Source organism: Nannobrachium achirus, assembly GCF_963921795.1.
Source record: "Nannobrachium achirus genome assembly, chromosome: 15".
Classification (NCBI taxonomy): Eukaryota; Metazoa; Chordata; class Actinopteri; order Myctophiformes; family Myctophidae; genus Nannobrachium; species Nannobrachium achirus.
The window spans coordinates 3,319,943-3,335,616 of record NC_137822.1 but is presented as its reverse complement, the minus strand read 5'-3'; the positions used below and the strand labels follow the sequence as shown (position 1 = coordinate 3,335,616).

At 41.1% G+C, this 15,674-nt stretch overlaps 1 protein-coding gene across 1 annotated transcript in view; it reads right to left on the bottom strand.

Annotated features, from left to right (window-relative positions):
* Positions 1-1,193: 1,193 nt before the first annotated feature.
* scarb1 (scavenger receptor class B, member 1) overlaps positions 1,194-15,674 on the bottom strand; it is a 31,279-nt gene continuing 16,798 nt past the window's right edge. Inside the window, exons 9-13 of the mRNA XM_080743012.1 lie at positions 9,268-9,341; positions 9,076-9,127; positions 6,718-6,867; positions 3,489-3,555; positions 1,194-1,961 (exon numbers count right to left, since the gene is read on the bottom strand). Coding sequence (XP_080599138.1) covers positions 1,948-1,961; positions 3,489-3,555; positions 6,718-6,867; positions 9,076-9,127; positions 9,268-9,341 — 357 coding nt within the window. The 3' untranslated portion in view covers positions 1,194-1,947. The remainder of the gene's footprint in view (positions 1,962-3,488; positions 3,556-6,717; positions 6,868-9,075; positions 9,128-9,267; positions 9,342-15,674) is intronic.

Here is a 15,674-nt window from a genome sequence, read left to right as displayed (position 1 = left end):
GTCGAATATTCGACAGGACTGGCCAAACTGTCAAATATTAAGCAAGCAAGAGGCGAACATTGTGAAAATAGCCGATCTACATGCTCACAACGCCTCGCGTAATATTTATCTGCGGAACCGAGTCACATTAAATGTAATACCTACAATTCCAAGTGCTTGTCAGGGTGGGGGTCCCCAGTTCAAATATGTTTATTTTGGGGGTCACGGCTTAAAAAGGTTTCAGAACCATTGACAACTCATTCTTATGACTATATATATAGACATTATATATATATATATATATATATATAAAAAAAAAAAAAAAAAAGTGAATATTCGACTTCGGTGAACAACGTCGAATAGTGACTTTGATATTCGAATATTTGGTGAATGCCCTAATCACAGTTTGTTTCCATTTCACATTATCACACACTATCATCAATGGACTTGCTTCAATGTAGCATGTGTTATAAGAACAATAACACAAAGCTTCGGGGAATTGAAAACCCAGAACCAACAGCGGGGAGGAGTGGAGACGGTACGAGTATTACAGTACAGGAAAAACTAACAGCTGCAGTGATATCCTCTCACTGAACAGCTGGCTGCTCATGGCTCTGCCTACAGACTAAAGGACACAATGTACAGTACTGTTACTGTACCAAACTGTCCAGGTTAGATAAACATTAGGCACTGGGCTGAGGCTTCCATAAACTATATAGAGTAGTGGTTCTTTGACATTTCAAGGTCTCCCCTTAGCTTTGACGGCGTACAAATGGAACCAAATGGACCCGTTAGTTACAGATTACAGCAGGGTTCCCCAATAGGCGGGGGCTACTGTCAGGCCCCCACCAACACCAGTAATAATGGTGGTATAAGAGCAGCAACAACACTAGTATATCGTCGTTGTCAGGTGGAAACCTCTTCAAATTTGTACGTTCTTTCGCAAAGTAAAGCCCTGCTTCATCATTCAAGGCCGTCTCACAATAGTAGTGAAAACAGCAGATCTACAAGCACACAACGCGTTGTGTGCTTGTAGATCGGCTGTTTTCACTAGTTTAAATCATTTTTAAAATGATAAATGCAAAACGAACGGTTTTGGACATAAAAGATTTTCACCCGACAACGACGATATCTGAACTGTCGCTGGAGTAGCGGGAACCCCACCGTCGTCCCCTGCAATGTTATGGCCCTCGGCTTGGTACCCTAGACATGATTCGGCCCTTGGAGAAAACTAATTGGGGAACCCTGGATTACAGATTTGTAAGGGTCAATTTAGACCCCCATAAAGGAACCTAGAGAGTCCCTGAAATCCACTTTGAGAAACCACTTTGATATAAAGCAACGATATGGGTACTGTACAGTATACAGTAAGTTAGTGACAAACAAAACCTTCTTGATTCTTGAGCAGCACAAAATGACATGCATTGTCATTCTAAGTTGGCACATGAAATAGTGGACCATATAACAAAAACCTTGATTCGGACAAGATTGCTGTAGCTTGACCGGCTTGTAACCACTTAATCCCAGGTTTACACTCCGTCGAGTGACAGTGTCGCGCGGAAGATATCAGATCTACAAGCGCACAGAGCTTTGCCGTCGCAATGCGTCGTGGGCTCGCAGATCTGCTATTTTCGCTACTTCCGAAACGTTTGGCCCACAACGACTTGCTAAATTCACAGACAACACAAAAGTGCATTTTGCCTCGTTGTGGTTGGACCTGGACTGCGGATTGCCGGTTGACAGGACGTCATTTCTTATGACGGTAAACAGTGCCTGACCTCCCCTAGACGAACAAACATTGTTCCAACGGGGATGTAGGTCTACAAAAGTCATAGATTGTGCAGAGTCAGCCCGTGGCTGAGTTGTACAGTTATCCATTGTTGTGCGTGTCAGTCCTTATGGTGCGATAGCAGGGAGGTTTTCTCACCGTGTGGATCAGTCAGGTCTGATGTGCTACAGGCAGATCCATTACATGGGTTCCTCTGCAGCAGGAACACACACGCGCGCGCACACACACACACACACACACACACACACACACACACACACACACACACACACACACACACACACACACACACACACACACACACACACACACACACACACACACACACACACACACACACACACACACACACACACAGAACATTATTAATATGCATAATGAACACTGCACTGTATGCTTAAAGGGAGTGTAAGTGATATTGTTTATTTGTTTTGTATATTTTTTTCTATATTCTGATAATAAAAATATGCTCATTGCTCTAACGTGTTTAGTCAGTGACAGGGTCTCTCCGGGAACAGTAAATTAAACAGGAAATATATTTTCAGGTCGGGATACCAACATATTTTTCCAATCGAGAGGGAGAGAGAGAACTCATATAGGATACTGGATGAACAAGTGATATAGGGAGTATTGAAGCAAAAATAAAATATGAGCTTTCAAATAGAAGCTGATAGATCTTTGAGGGGTTCTCTCTCCTTAGCGGGTAAAGTTGGTATCCCGGCCAGAAAACGTATTTTATGTTTACTAAAGAGCAGGGGGGAACCCTGTTACTGAACAATGATTACTATCGAGCTTTAATCTTTAATATCACTTACACCCAATTTAAATAGTCAACCTGTCATAAAAGCATATCATTTAGTAGTTTAAACAAAACATACATACTGTAGGCAGCTTTTCATTGTTGAATTATACATATTCACATTCATATTTTACATGTTCCATTATGCTTCTCACACACTCAGAAGCACAAAACATGTACAATATCACACCTTTACTGAGTCACATGCTGAAAACAATCAAATTGTCCCATTTTAGTTCATTTGACATATTTCTTAAAGAGAAAAAGGGTTTTCCTGTCATCATAGACATTGTGCGATGTTTCTCAACCCCGCTGAAATAGTCTAGTGATTTAGGAAAGAAATGTTTGTTTGTGTGTTTAGTTCTAGTTAAGATATGGGCAGAACAGTACAACCGATATATAAAGTGTTAAGAATCACATTATTAAAAAAAAACATAGCGTCTTCCATGTTACGGTACAGTATATCATAAGCACATGCTCAAGTTGTGGGCACAGATTAAACCGATAATAGACTGAATAGGCTGAAGTAATTGCTTTGAATGGAAGGAAACACTAAAAAGGCAATAGAATAAACTAGTTTGATTTGTTGAGCAAACATTCAGCCACTAGATGTCCTACTTTTACAACACCTGTTAAGGTTTGTTATTTACCCATCACCTCTAACAACTTACAATGTTTATTTAGGGTTAAAGAAATCATGGATATTGAGTCAGTTTACGGGGTAAACAAATGATAATTCAGCAGTTTTGATGTCCAGACAAAAAATATATATATTAAAATTCATATCTTCTTCATCAGGAAATGCAATACTTTTATTCCAAACATGCAACAAGCAATATGGATACATTTTCTTATTTGTTTCCAGAGAAATCAAATAAAGGACCAAATACACTATGTGCATGTGTATGAGTGAGAACCCACCTGAATCCTTCATGATAAATTTGTCCTTCTGTGTTTCTGAATCGTTTACTGGCTCATGTTCGGTTGCCTAAAAGTTGACCAGACTGTCGTTTACACATCAGCCAATCAGAAAACACATGGCGGTCTGGCACAGCTGTCACAGAATTGACTGTGACAACATTAATTTAATATTCCATATTTGTTTCCATGCAGGTTAGCAGATTAGGGTGGTAATGCTTATGGCCATGCAGTTAATGCGGGGTACATGCACGTTTTCTTTAAAGGCGATTCTTATTGACAATCAAACGACAGCTGTGGCAGCATTGGACACAAGCACCTTTGAGGGATATTACTCAACATGCAACAAAAGTAAACCTCCAATGAGGAAGCCGCTCCGTACATTAGTAATTTAGAGTTTCATCATTATTCAGACCCTTATGAAGAGGATAACCTTTTTTCTTGATCAGGGGCCAACACACCAATGTAACTCCATATGGACTGGAGCAAAATCATGCGATCATGATTTTGCAGGATTCAAAGAGGTCGACCGAGGCTTGTATGTAAACCAGCGGATCCATACAACCAAGGATGGTATTGATCAGCAAAAAAAAGAAAAGAAAAAGAAAACAAAATCGATGAAAATCATAACACGTTCATTTGTACTGATTATGATATTTGAGACGTATATGTTTAGGAACATATAAATTGACAAACCGCGGGGTTCTTTATCACTGTTGACTCCAGTGAGACCTTGTTCTCGGCCCTCTGCAACAAAAAGAATCAAACCCAGTTTGAAGTGGAGCGGTGCGTTTGAGCAGTGTGTGTGTTTGTGTGTGTAGCACCACTTGATCACCCAGCTGTATTGCAGCTGTTGGTACTGCGTACATAGGGACAAAGGGACATGACGACACACTAAAGGCCTGTCCATACTCTCTCCAAAACCGAACATTTCGTGGGAAAGGTCCGGTTCAACTACAAAATGACATCACTCGCGACTTCTGAAAAGCATTACACCGAATTAGAGCTTGGAAATCGGCACTTCGGAAAGTCTGAACTCTCCGAAGAAAAGTTCGGTTTCGGAGAGACTATATGGAGTGGACAGGCCTTAAGTCAAACCTGGGAAGCAGTTGTCACCGCTCCAAAAAAATACACCAAAACTGGTCCCCAAATTGGCTTTCAATGTCACTACGATGGAAACCAGGATTTTCTAGATAGCAGATGCAGACTATGGTCCAAATATATGTTGCTAATTACTAGATTTTCTGAAATCTAGTGCTGTTGTTTAGTCAGACTACAAATGACTATAATCATTCTGTGATTACAGAGAAGGACAGAGCACCTCCTGTACTTAACTTCATTTGTTTAGTTTACGATGTTCTACAGTAACAGCCACATTTCAATTAAAACAATAAAACAAAAAAACATAAAAAAGGTTGAAACTCGAATAAAACACTCCTACACCTCTCCCAACCTACAGTAAAGCTTGCAACAAGTTCAAGAACCTAGAAACAGAAATTGTTTAATTTATGTTCATCATAACCTGTCAAATATCTATAAATCCTACCATTCAAACCTATGACCATGAAGATATACCCACACACGAATACATTTCTGAGGAGCATTTTGAGGACAGCAACACAATCACTTTAAACTGCCCACATTTATACTGCTTAAATGGTTCTGCTCAATCAAAGAGGAGGCAGATCTTATCTTGACTTTGACTTGCGTTCTACTGGATCTCTACTCCACTAGACCATCCCTAACATTTTAGTCTAGCTTTGATTTGTTGACGAAACATATTTAGTCAATATATTTAGTCTCAGTTTGCCATCATAGCTTTGTTTTTATTTAGTATGTGAAAAAGGTCAGTGAATTAAGGTAGTCGACAAACCTTGTTGCCATAGTTTTAGTCGACAAAATCAACACTGCTGTACAATGAAGCCAGTTCAACAACACAGCCCGGGCTATCTTTCATGTTATCTGGCTCCACTAACCACGCTAACAACTACAATCACACTAGAGCAGCCAGTCACACGACGGCGCTTATCAAGTCCTTAAGTAAACACAGGATTTACCAATAATCGAGCCACGAGCGCGTGTTGACATAAACGGGGCGGAGTTCGCAGCATTATGACCAATCGCAAATGTGGACGAATCGTACCGGTAGCAGAGTCACGGTCATCGACCAATAGCCTGGACTGGCAGTGGTTGAATGTGGGTATATGGACTATAGTATTTCACACATTAACAGCATACTGTATCTGACTATAATCCCATTTGTGTATTCCGTTGAATTAATGTGAGATATTCTTATGGCATGTGTTTTAGCTTTATCGTTTCAGCTGCAGACACAGAGGTGTAGAGCACACTTAGAAGCAAATACAAATTACATATTAATTAAAACACACACTTCAGTAAGTGGTAAGTAGGCTTACATTCATATCTTATGAGTACAACATGTACATGGCTTAAGCACTACAATTATGTCTCTGTTGTATGATGATATGCTTAGACAAAAGCACAGTGAAATGCATACGGCCTGTGTGCCAGAGTTGACCATGCAAAAATGTGACACTAGCTGCATGCATGATTAAATAAATGAACGAGGAGCACATATTACACAGTAATTGTAAAACCAAATATCTATTCACACATATCCAAGCACACACACACACACACACACACGCACTATTAGGTTTGGGATCCTCCGGTTCCTTAACGATTTTCTCTCAACGATCCGATTCCTTAACGGTTTCCTTTAACGTGTCATATAGGGGGTTCCAAATGGGCCCTTTACAGATCTGTAACTCTGAGAGTGTACAAAATTGAACCAAATGGACCCTTAAGGCTCTATCAGAGTCCAGGGTGAAGAGCTATCCACTTCACCGCGGTGTAGTTTTCTAGCTATCACCTAAATATGTATAACAAAGCCTAGGCTAGGAAACGACAATGCGGTGAAGTGAATAGCTCTTCACCCTGGACTCTGTTAAGCCCTTATGTGTACAAATGGAACCAAATGGACCCTTATAGGTCCATTTGGTTCCATTTTGTACACTCCCAGAGTTATGGTGGTCCTTGGAATTAAAACGTTTGAGAACCACCCGTGTTGTAATCACATACACTATAGCAGAAGTCTGGCAGTATAGTCTAAAATCGGTTTATCTATGTTGCATACGGCTTTCTCCGGTTACGGATCCCAACCCTAGCAGCTCTGGAAGCATCCATGCAAGCTGAGTGAGTGTTACTGTACCTTCTTGAGCCGCCGGTACATCAGTGCGGATATCAACACGGTGGCCAGGCCCAGGCCTATGAAGGTATACTGCATGACCTCCATTACTGCTGGCATGGTCACCAGGCCGAACCTAAACGTGTTGAGGACAGGGCCGTCTATGTATCCACTCTAAGAGACAGAGAAAATACATGTATTGAGGACAGTTAGGTCCATCTACACTACACAGGGTTCCCACACATTTTTACCAATTAATTTCCAAAACTTTTCCAAAACTTTTCCAGAATATTAACCCAATTTCCAGGACTATATAACAATAATTCAGCTCAATAACAGGTCGCTTACTCATCTGTGCAATGCCCAAAGACAGGTAGTGTATGCCAGTGGTTCTCAACCTTTTCAGGCCATGACCGCCAAAATAATCATGTTTTAACTGGGGTTAGGGGTTAGGGCCCTGACGAGCACTAAGAGTTGAGGAATTTTGTATAACACGGTTCTATTGTGAAGATAGCAGATCTACATGCTCACAACGATCTCAACGAGCTCACAACGATCTACATGGTCACAACGCGACCATGTAGATCGGCTATTTTCACAATTTCTGCCTCTATATATTTGACTATTTGGCCCATGTTTAATTTGTCATTTCAGAGGTATTAACAAAATCAATAACCAAAGACAATGCATAGATATGTTTTCCAGGACCTTCCAGGACCCTTGATAAATTCCAAAACTTTTCCAGTGCTGGAAAGGTTCCTGGAACCTCCTGGAACCTTTTTTCGGTCCTACTCCTGAGGTAGAACTAAACTTGAGTTCTGGGAACCTATGGGCGGGGCTAGCAGCGCTACTGCTCTTGATTGGTTGAGCCGCTTGAGCGGAGACTACGCCGAGGAGAACTGGGAAAAATCTCTCACAACACAACCCGTCATTTTTAAAATCCTATTCCGACAGGCAGAAACACAGAAAGGTTATATTTTCCAGTTCAGGTTAAGAACTACATCAGAAAACATGGCACGCTATTAAGAAAGACAGACGCAGCTAATAAAATTCATAAATGTCATGTTAGATTCCGGGGTGCCTAGAGCCATGGGTGTGCCAGTGTGCATAGACAATAGCCAACAGTATTGTAAATGCACCTAAATCTAACAACCCCATTATTAACTCATTCTGAGCCCAGGACATTAACGGATTAGGGGGTCCAGAGTGCCCCCTCCCGGCCCCATTAACGGCCGCTGTCTTATTTTGAAGGCCAGAAGTCTAGACCGGAAGTACTTCCGGTCTGACGTCATCGGATCGTGCGCCGGAACCGATGCGTGTCCACGTGGAGTTGTGTAATGGCCGACCGGGAGCTTTTATAACTGTGTAAAATAAGCGAGCATCTGCCTCCATCCTAGCTTCTAAAGTGTAGTTTTGAGATAATGGACATTAAAGATGAGATCGGCCGTCCACCTCAATGTTATGGGATGACTATTGTGTGCTCGTGGAGCCGTGATGATGACAAATCAGCGCGGATTTCGTCTCCGGAGCGTCGGCCATTGTACTAGGTATTTTTACTCGCCGTTACAGTAATATATTACTTTTCCCGCGACATCGCGTGGATGGCACTATAGATACTCTATTACTTTTCCCGCGACATCGCGGGGTTGGCTTTTAATGAGTTAATAGGCTCTGTGCATAAATGTTAGTCCCGGGTTTCCAGGAGGTGACACACCCGTTTCCTATGGGAGAAGCTATGGGAAAATGAACAGGAAACGGGTATTTTGACACCTTCTGGAAACCTGGGACTAAAGTTATTCACAGATCCATAGCTGCAGCAGTTCTGCGTACATCACTGTGTACTAAAAGGTCAGTCTTATACCGCTTGCTGTTTTTACCATGCTGTAGTTTGTAACGTTTATGTGTCCGGGAGAGCATTCGTCTCTGTCCAATCCTGGGCACCGCCAACTCAAGTGAGAGTTGCAATCCATCTCTCAGGGGTCTAGCGCACTAGTTCTCAAACAGTGGGTCGGGGGTCGCGGACATATTTGTATGGGTCCCTTAATTTTTTGTTTCCTACATTGTGTTTGTAATTATTATTATTTAAAAATATAAATATATTATATCAAAAAACCTAAGATTTTCATGAAAAAAAAAAAAAAAAAGTAATTTCATTAATAAATGGGTCCCGGGCAAACGTAATTTCTCTTTTGGGTCTCGTTCTCAGCTGATGCCAACACCCACGCCGACCTGCTTTGTTTGTTTTTAACTTGAACTGGGAAAACAAACTACAAAATGAGCCCAGCCCAGGGTTTCATCCCCCTTCTAATTTAACTCTGAGTGTACAAATGTAACCAAAGGGACTCACAACATAAAGAAAACATTAGCCACGGTACTACTTACCTCCCCAAACCAAATCATGGGCATCACCACCTCTGAAATCTTATCAGTTTGTCTGCAGGGGCAAAGACATTGACATGAATGAATCGATCGATTGAAAGAGTATAGCAACAGGAACCCATGAGACATGGAATTAAACAATTATGGTAGGTAGGAAACGACAAGAACACGATAAAAAGCGTTGACAGTACTCACGTGAATCCGCTCACACTCTTTATATAGAGGTTAAGCTGCAGGCGGATAGACACGTTCAGTGGAACACCCGTTGCCTGAAAGACAAACAGAGACAACAGTCACACACAAAAAAAGCTTCACACCTACTATATATCCTTGTAACTCAGTGGTTCAACCCTTTTCATATCAAGGTCCATTATGTATTCAGCATTTGAGCCACAGACCACCATTTGATGAGATTTAGCCTCTCAGACCCAAAACTATTTTGTTATCTTTGGATCAGATTTTGTCCACAATTCCATGCTGTATTGATGTTGTTGGTACCATAGGAGAGATAACGGGCAAAAATAACAATTCTTCCAAATTCCCTAATTGTGTAGACTTCTTGTAAATGAAGTAATGCAGATATTTAACAATAATTTAACTCCTAAGAGCATAAAATGACACTCTCAAGAGTTAAAGAAAGATACATAAGGGTCCATGTGGTCCCCAACTCTCCGTTGTTTAGCTGGGGACCACCTGGGACCCCCTCAAGGACCACTGGTGCTGAACAGACACTCAATAGAAACAACAGAGTACCGAAGTCCTGACGTCAGTCCCTCTGTACCCTGGCAGTTATTGTTGGATGCATGTTCTCTTTGACATTCTTATTTAATGTTCAAATCGTCTGCCTACTCTCCCTCTCTCTGCAGGCCTAGTAGTAATATTTAAACATTCTCACTCACACAGGAAATTAAATGGTCTGCGTCTTATCTCCTCCTTTATTTATGCAACTAATTTAGAAACCCCCCCCCCCATCTTTTTTTTTCTTTTACAGTGAACAGGGGTGCCAGATGTCAAGTGCAGCACTAAAATAGCAATAAAGATAAAAGTCCTAAAGTACAGTAGGTTATCTTTCTTCTGGTACTGTAAAGTGTACTGTAAATATGACAAGATAGATATTATCTTAACTCCCGAGTCTATTCCTTGGTTAACAGCAGTGGTGTTAAGTAAGTACATTTACTGAAGTACTGTAGGCTTTTCCATTTCCAATTGTCAGTATGCTTTTACTTACAACTCCACTGCATCTCAGAGGCAAATATTGTAATTCTACTCCACAACAATTATTTGAAAACCTTTTGATTATCAAACATATAATTTTCCGAATGTCTGTCTGTCTGAGTGAGTGTCTGTCTGTCTGTCTGTCTGTCTGAGTGAGTGTCTGTCACAGCGTTTCTCCTCAGTGGCTGGAGCAATTGATCTGATTTTGCATCACCATTAGCATATGAACACACCTGACATAACTGCGAAGCCCGTTTGTCACTTTCACAAATCATATGCTGTATATTAGCACTTTTATGGTGTATCCATATCTATTCTGCATCTAGCATGAGGCATATCTATTCTGCATCTAGCATGAGGCAACATGTTTAACCAGCTCTGTGTCCAAAAATCATGCAGATCGGTACACAGTATCTCTGTAGCCATTAAACGAAACGGGTATTTCTTAGATTGATGCTCCTACATATTATCATGCAAGCACCAGTTAAAGTTACTTTCCATCCCTCATATACTGTGTGCACAGTGCACATCCCATCACCCACACACTGCACATCATTTCGGAGCTCATATCTTTGAACGGGTAAGGGCTAGTAATTACAAAACATACATTAACCACTTCAGCCCTATATGCATTTCAGCCATTTGAAATTAGCCGATCTACAAGCTCACAATGCGACACATTGTGAGCTTGTAGATCTGCCATTTTCAATTAATACCGGACTTTTACTTATTTATTTTCACCACTGTCTAACAGCATGTACACAAACTTCTCAGTTGCCACTCTCTCTCTGAGGAACCCACATCAAAACAGCCCCTATCCACACTCTCTTTTAACAACGGTCTCAAAAACCCCACACTTTAGACATGCCTTCACCCAACTAATCCCATTCACGCTATTTTTACCATCACATTTTCAACAGCTTTTGTAGCCCCTATTCATTAATTTGTTAGTTAGTTCGTTAGTTCGTTCATTCATTCATTCATGCATTCATGCATTCATTTTTATTATTTAATAAAGTTGTTTTCTTTGACCATTATACAGTACATGCATGGTAACTTCTAAGGGAAGTATGTCAAACTGAGGTAATTTGCTCCACATGAGAAGTTACACTACAACTCATGCTTGATTGCATGTGGGGGCCAGTTGCACTATACTGTTCTCATAAATGAAATCTCTGCAGTGACCTTATCTGAGCAGATTATCAATTATCTTATCTGAAGAGATTAACCAATTTAGATGAAGGGTTGAAGGGTGCAGTACCAAAAGAAACTGGTTTAAATGACTGACATCATGCATAACAATATAAGTGCCCAGGTGACTGACATCATGCATAACAATATAAGTGCCCAGGTGACTGACATCATGCATAACAATATATCCAAGTGCCCTGGTGCAGCACAAACAGCAATGCATGAAATAAAAATCACACCCGTGTGAAGTGGAGCTGTGTGTGTGTGTGTGTGTGTGTGTGTGTGTGTGTGTGTGTGTGTGTGTGTGTGTGTGTGTGTAGATCATGTGTACCGATTTTTGTGACATTTGAAGAAAATATGTAGGAAAAGGAGCAAAAAGTGTGTTTTGGAGAAAATTCAAGATGGCGGAAAATCTATCCTGGCGCAAATGGGCGTGGCCTATATGGGGAGATGCGTCTTGACCCAAGGAATCCAGGGAAAAAGGAATTTTAATTTTCCGATCCACGGTTCAAGAGTTACGGGGCAAAACGTAAAGTGGGCCGTTATAGCGCCACCATGAGGCCGAGTGATGTAATTATTTTTCGATTCATTCTTAAAATCATTATGAATCTCCTCTCCGAGGTTTGAAACTGTAGCTCCTATGGTTTACGAGAGAAAAATACTTGAAAGTGATTTCTTGCATTGTCCCATTATAAGTCAATGGGGACAATTAAGCGTCGTTTTTTGCCGATTACGTCGGCATGGTAAGGCGGATCGGAACGAAAGGTAATAGAACACCATTCCCGGCCGAGCCGCACATTTTGATGTATATATTGCGCGAGTGGCGTAAATGGTGCGGCACTAGTTACGCGCCGAAGTCAGGCTACATACACACAGACAGACAGACAGACACACACACACACACACACACACACACAGACCCACACAGCCACGTATAGGGAGCCTGTGTTTTACACAGCTCCAAAAATACGATCCTCACACCGGCAAAATAAGCTCCACTGTTTATTGCTATCACAGATCTGTGTGTAACCGAAACGCTGAATCGAGCAGTAAACAGTGGTGCTTATTTTTATTTCATTAACCCATTAAAACCAGGGAAGCATTCGGTTGTTTGGATATGTTGGCCATATACTGTATATAAATGTGGCACAAAGAAAGTGCGAGAACTACTGATTTAAGGTGGTTGCACAGTGCACACTGCACTGCGTGTTTTCGTTGCGTTTTGGAAATCCGAAAGCTGTAGGCCAGGGAGAGAGAGAGGAAAAAGAGAGAGCGCAAGGGACTCAGCTGCGAAAATCGAAAAAAAATAAACCCTGGTCCGAAAATAAATACGAAACGGGCGGCAGTGTGCAAACGTGTTTGACATAACGTGAGGTTGATTGTTTTATTCACGCACTCCGAAATTCACTCCGATATTCGGCCCGAAAAACGCAGCAGTGTGCAAAGACCTTTAGAAGGCAATTTTGCTGAATCTTGTTAGTGGGTTAAATGACTGGCATCCCTTAGCTCTCACCCACCAATGTGAGACAATGCTTTGAGAAGCATGTCAAAGAGCTTATCAATAGCAGGTTGCCAACCAGCCTGGACCTAGCCTACCATAATAGCACCTCCACCAATTGGCTTATACTGGCGAAACAGTAACCAGCGATGTCATAGCGTCAACACACTGCTGCTCTACGCCCATGGTGAAGAGGAACACCCAGGAATGAAAGCAAAAACGACTTTTCTTGGCCAAGTTCCAACGTGTGATTTATGAAACAGTGTGAATGGCAGAGCAGTGCTTGTTCTACCTCAGACTAGAGAAGTTTGGTATGGGCTGCAAGGTCCTAGTGTACAGGTATGTGCTTTCTACAGAGGCACCACTGAGAGCATCCTGACTTGCTGCGTCGCTGCCTGCTGTCTATATATGGCAAAGGTTTTCAACCTTCTTCACAACAAGGTCCATTATTTATTCAGCATTTGAGCCACCATTGACCATCATTTGATGAGATTTAGGGCTCTATTTTGATTGTCCTGTTCATACTGTCTCCGACCACCGAACTTTTTGTCGGAAAGGTCGGATCAAGTACAAAATTACGTCACTTGCATCTTCTGAAAATCATTACCCCGAATTAGAGTTCGGAAAGCTGCACGTCGGAAAGTCGGAACTCTCCGATGAAAAGTTCGGTGGTCGGAAACGGTATGGACAGGACTTTAAGTTAAGGCATAGGAGCTCGTACTTAAGACGATCAAAATACAGCCCTTAGCCTCTCAGACCTGTAACTAAAGAATATTTTGTTAATGTTGGATGACATTTTGTCCTCAATTCTATGCTGTATCGTTATACCTATAGCACTGATAACAGGTAAATCAAAATAACAATTCTTCTACATTCTCTAATTGTAGACCTCTTGTAATTTAAGTAATACAAATTGTACTCTAAAGTGTTAGATTATGCTGTTCCCGTAAATGTGTATTTGATTGATTGATTGATTGAAGAATTTATTAGAAGTTTGCAATAGAAAAAAGTACAGTTTCATGACAGTACAAATCACTGGTACAAGGTCAACTAAAAGGAGATCCTAGAAAGCCGAGGCTTATTTCCACAGGAACCACACTTTAAGTATCTCATATAACAATGAAAGACAGACGGATAGAACATAGTACTTTATCTAGGATAATATCAGTTTCAAAAGCATAACATCAAATACAAAAGGCAGAATACAAAGAAAAAGGGGGGGGGGAGCATGGGGGCTTAGTCTATTTACAAGTCACGGGTAGCTGCTGTCTGAAGGTGACTTTTCATACCAATTTTGAAGGAGGCTAGGGATTTGCTCTCCTTTAGGGCTTGTGGGAGGGCGTTCCACATGTGTACATGTGTATTTGTATCTGTATTGATCTTATCTGAACAGATTATCCATTATCTTATCTCAAGAGATTAACCAATTTAGATTTAAGGTGCAAGGGTGCAGTGCCAAGAGGTGGCGCTTAGTTTAAATGACTGGCATCCCTTACCTCTCACCCCCATTGTAGAGCTTATTAATAGCAGGTTACCAACTATCCATCATTTAGCTGGGGACCACCTGGAATCCCTTCAAAGACCACTGGTGGTCCCGGGGGCACTGGTTGAAAACCACTTAATGTATCTATGGGAACGGTTCAACTGCACAGAGTTCAACAACCGCAAAGCTTGGTGCGGACGACTGACTTTATCAGCAGATGTGAGCTTCACACCATCCAGACATACAATACAATGTTGTCAGCAAAGCCAGCTGGCTTTAATGGAATATTTTAACCCAAAATAATCCTATATTTGTCTAATTGAAATCAATAAGAGACTCACCCATCAACAATAGCAAAACTATATTTAAAACATTCTCTTTGAACCTGGATCATCAGTAGGCATCAGTGATTACTGTAAGGAGTTGCTTAGTAGTTTATATAGTTTTGCATTGGTCTCCTACTACAGAAAAGTAATCAATTATTGGATTATTAGCTCAGGAATGTGACAAAAACAAAACAAATGTGTTCAAGCCAGGCTTCATGAGGGTAAGTAATTGATTGTTAAAAAAAAAAAAAAAAAAAAAAAACACCCAACAGCCAGTTGTGCTTCGGGCACCAAAATGGTTTGCAGCAGCCCTGAAGGGCTGCACGATAAAAGACAAAAACTTAGTCTCAAACTGGGTTAAAAGCCAAGGAACGAAAGATTTTTTGTTTAAAAGACAGGTAGAGAGGTTCCATATAGTTTGGACTGGAGGATGGAATTGAGAAGGCTCGGTCGTGCTTGAGCCTCGTCTTCAGGGCAAAAAATCAGTGAGTAGTACATACAGTATGCACACATGCACGCACGCACACCAGTCAAACATCCTAGTCAAAAAACGAGAGTAAATGTAAACATACACAGAGAGAAAAGAAAACTATTTATGCTAAAAGTACCTAGGACACCACCAGGTATGAATCAAACTTGAGCTTAATGTCTAAACAACATGCTGTCTAAATAACATTCTTCACATTTTGTGGTCATTGGTCAAGATAAAATGAACGAAATAACATAACACACCAATCAATTATATTGGCCTCCTATACACTTACATGCCCTCTACCTTCATAAATCTGAACTGCATTCCTGTGCACCGCGGGTCAAATCTTTTTTTCACTGCAAAACATTTTAAATCCTGTTCTCTCAACTCGGTCTCAACTATTTCCATGACAGACAC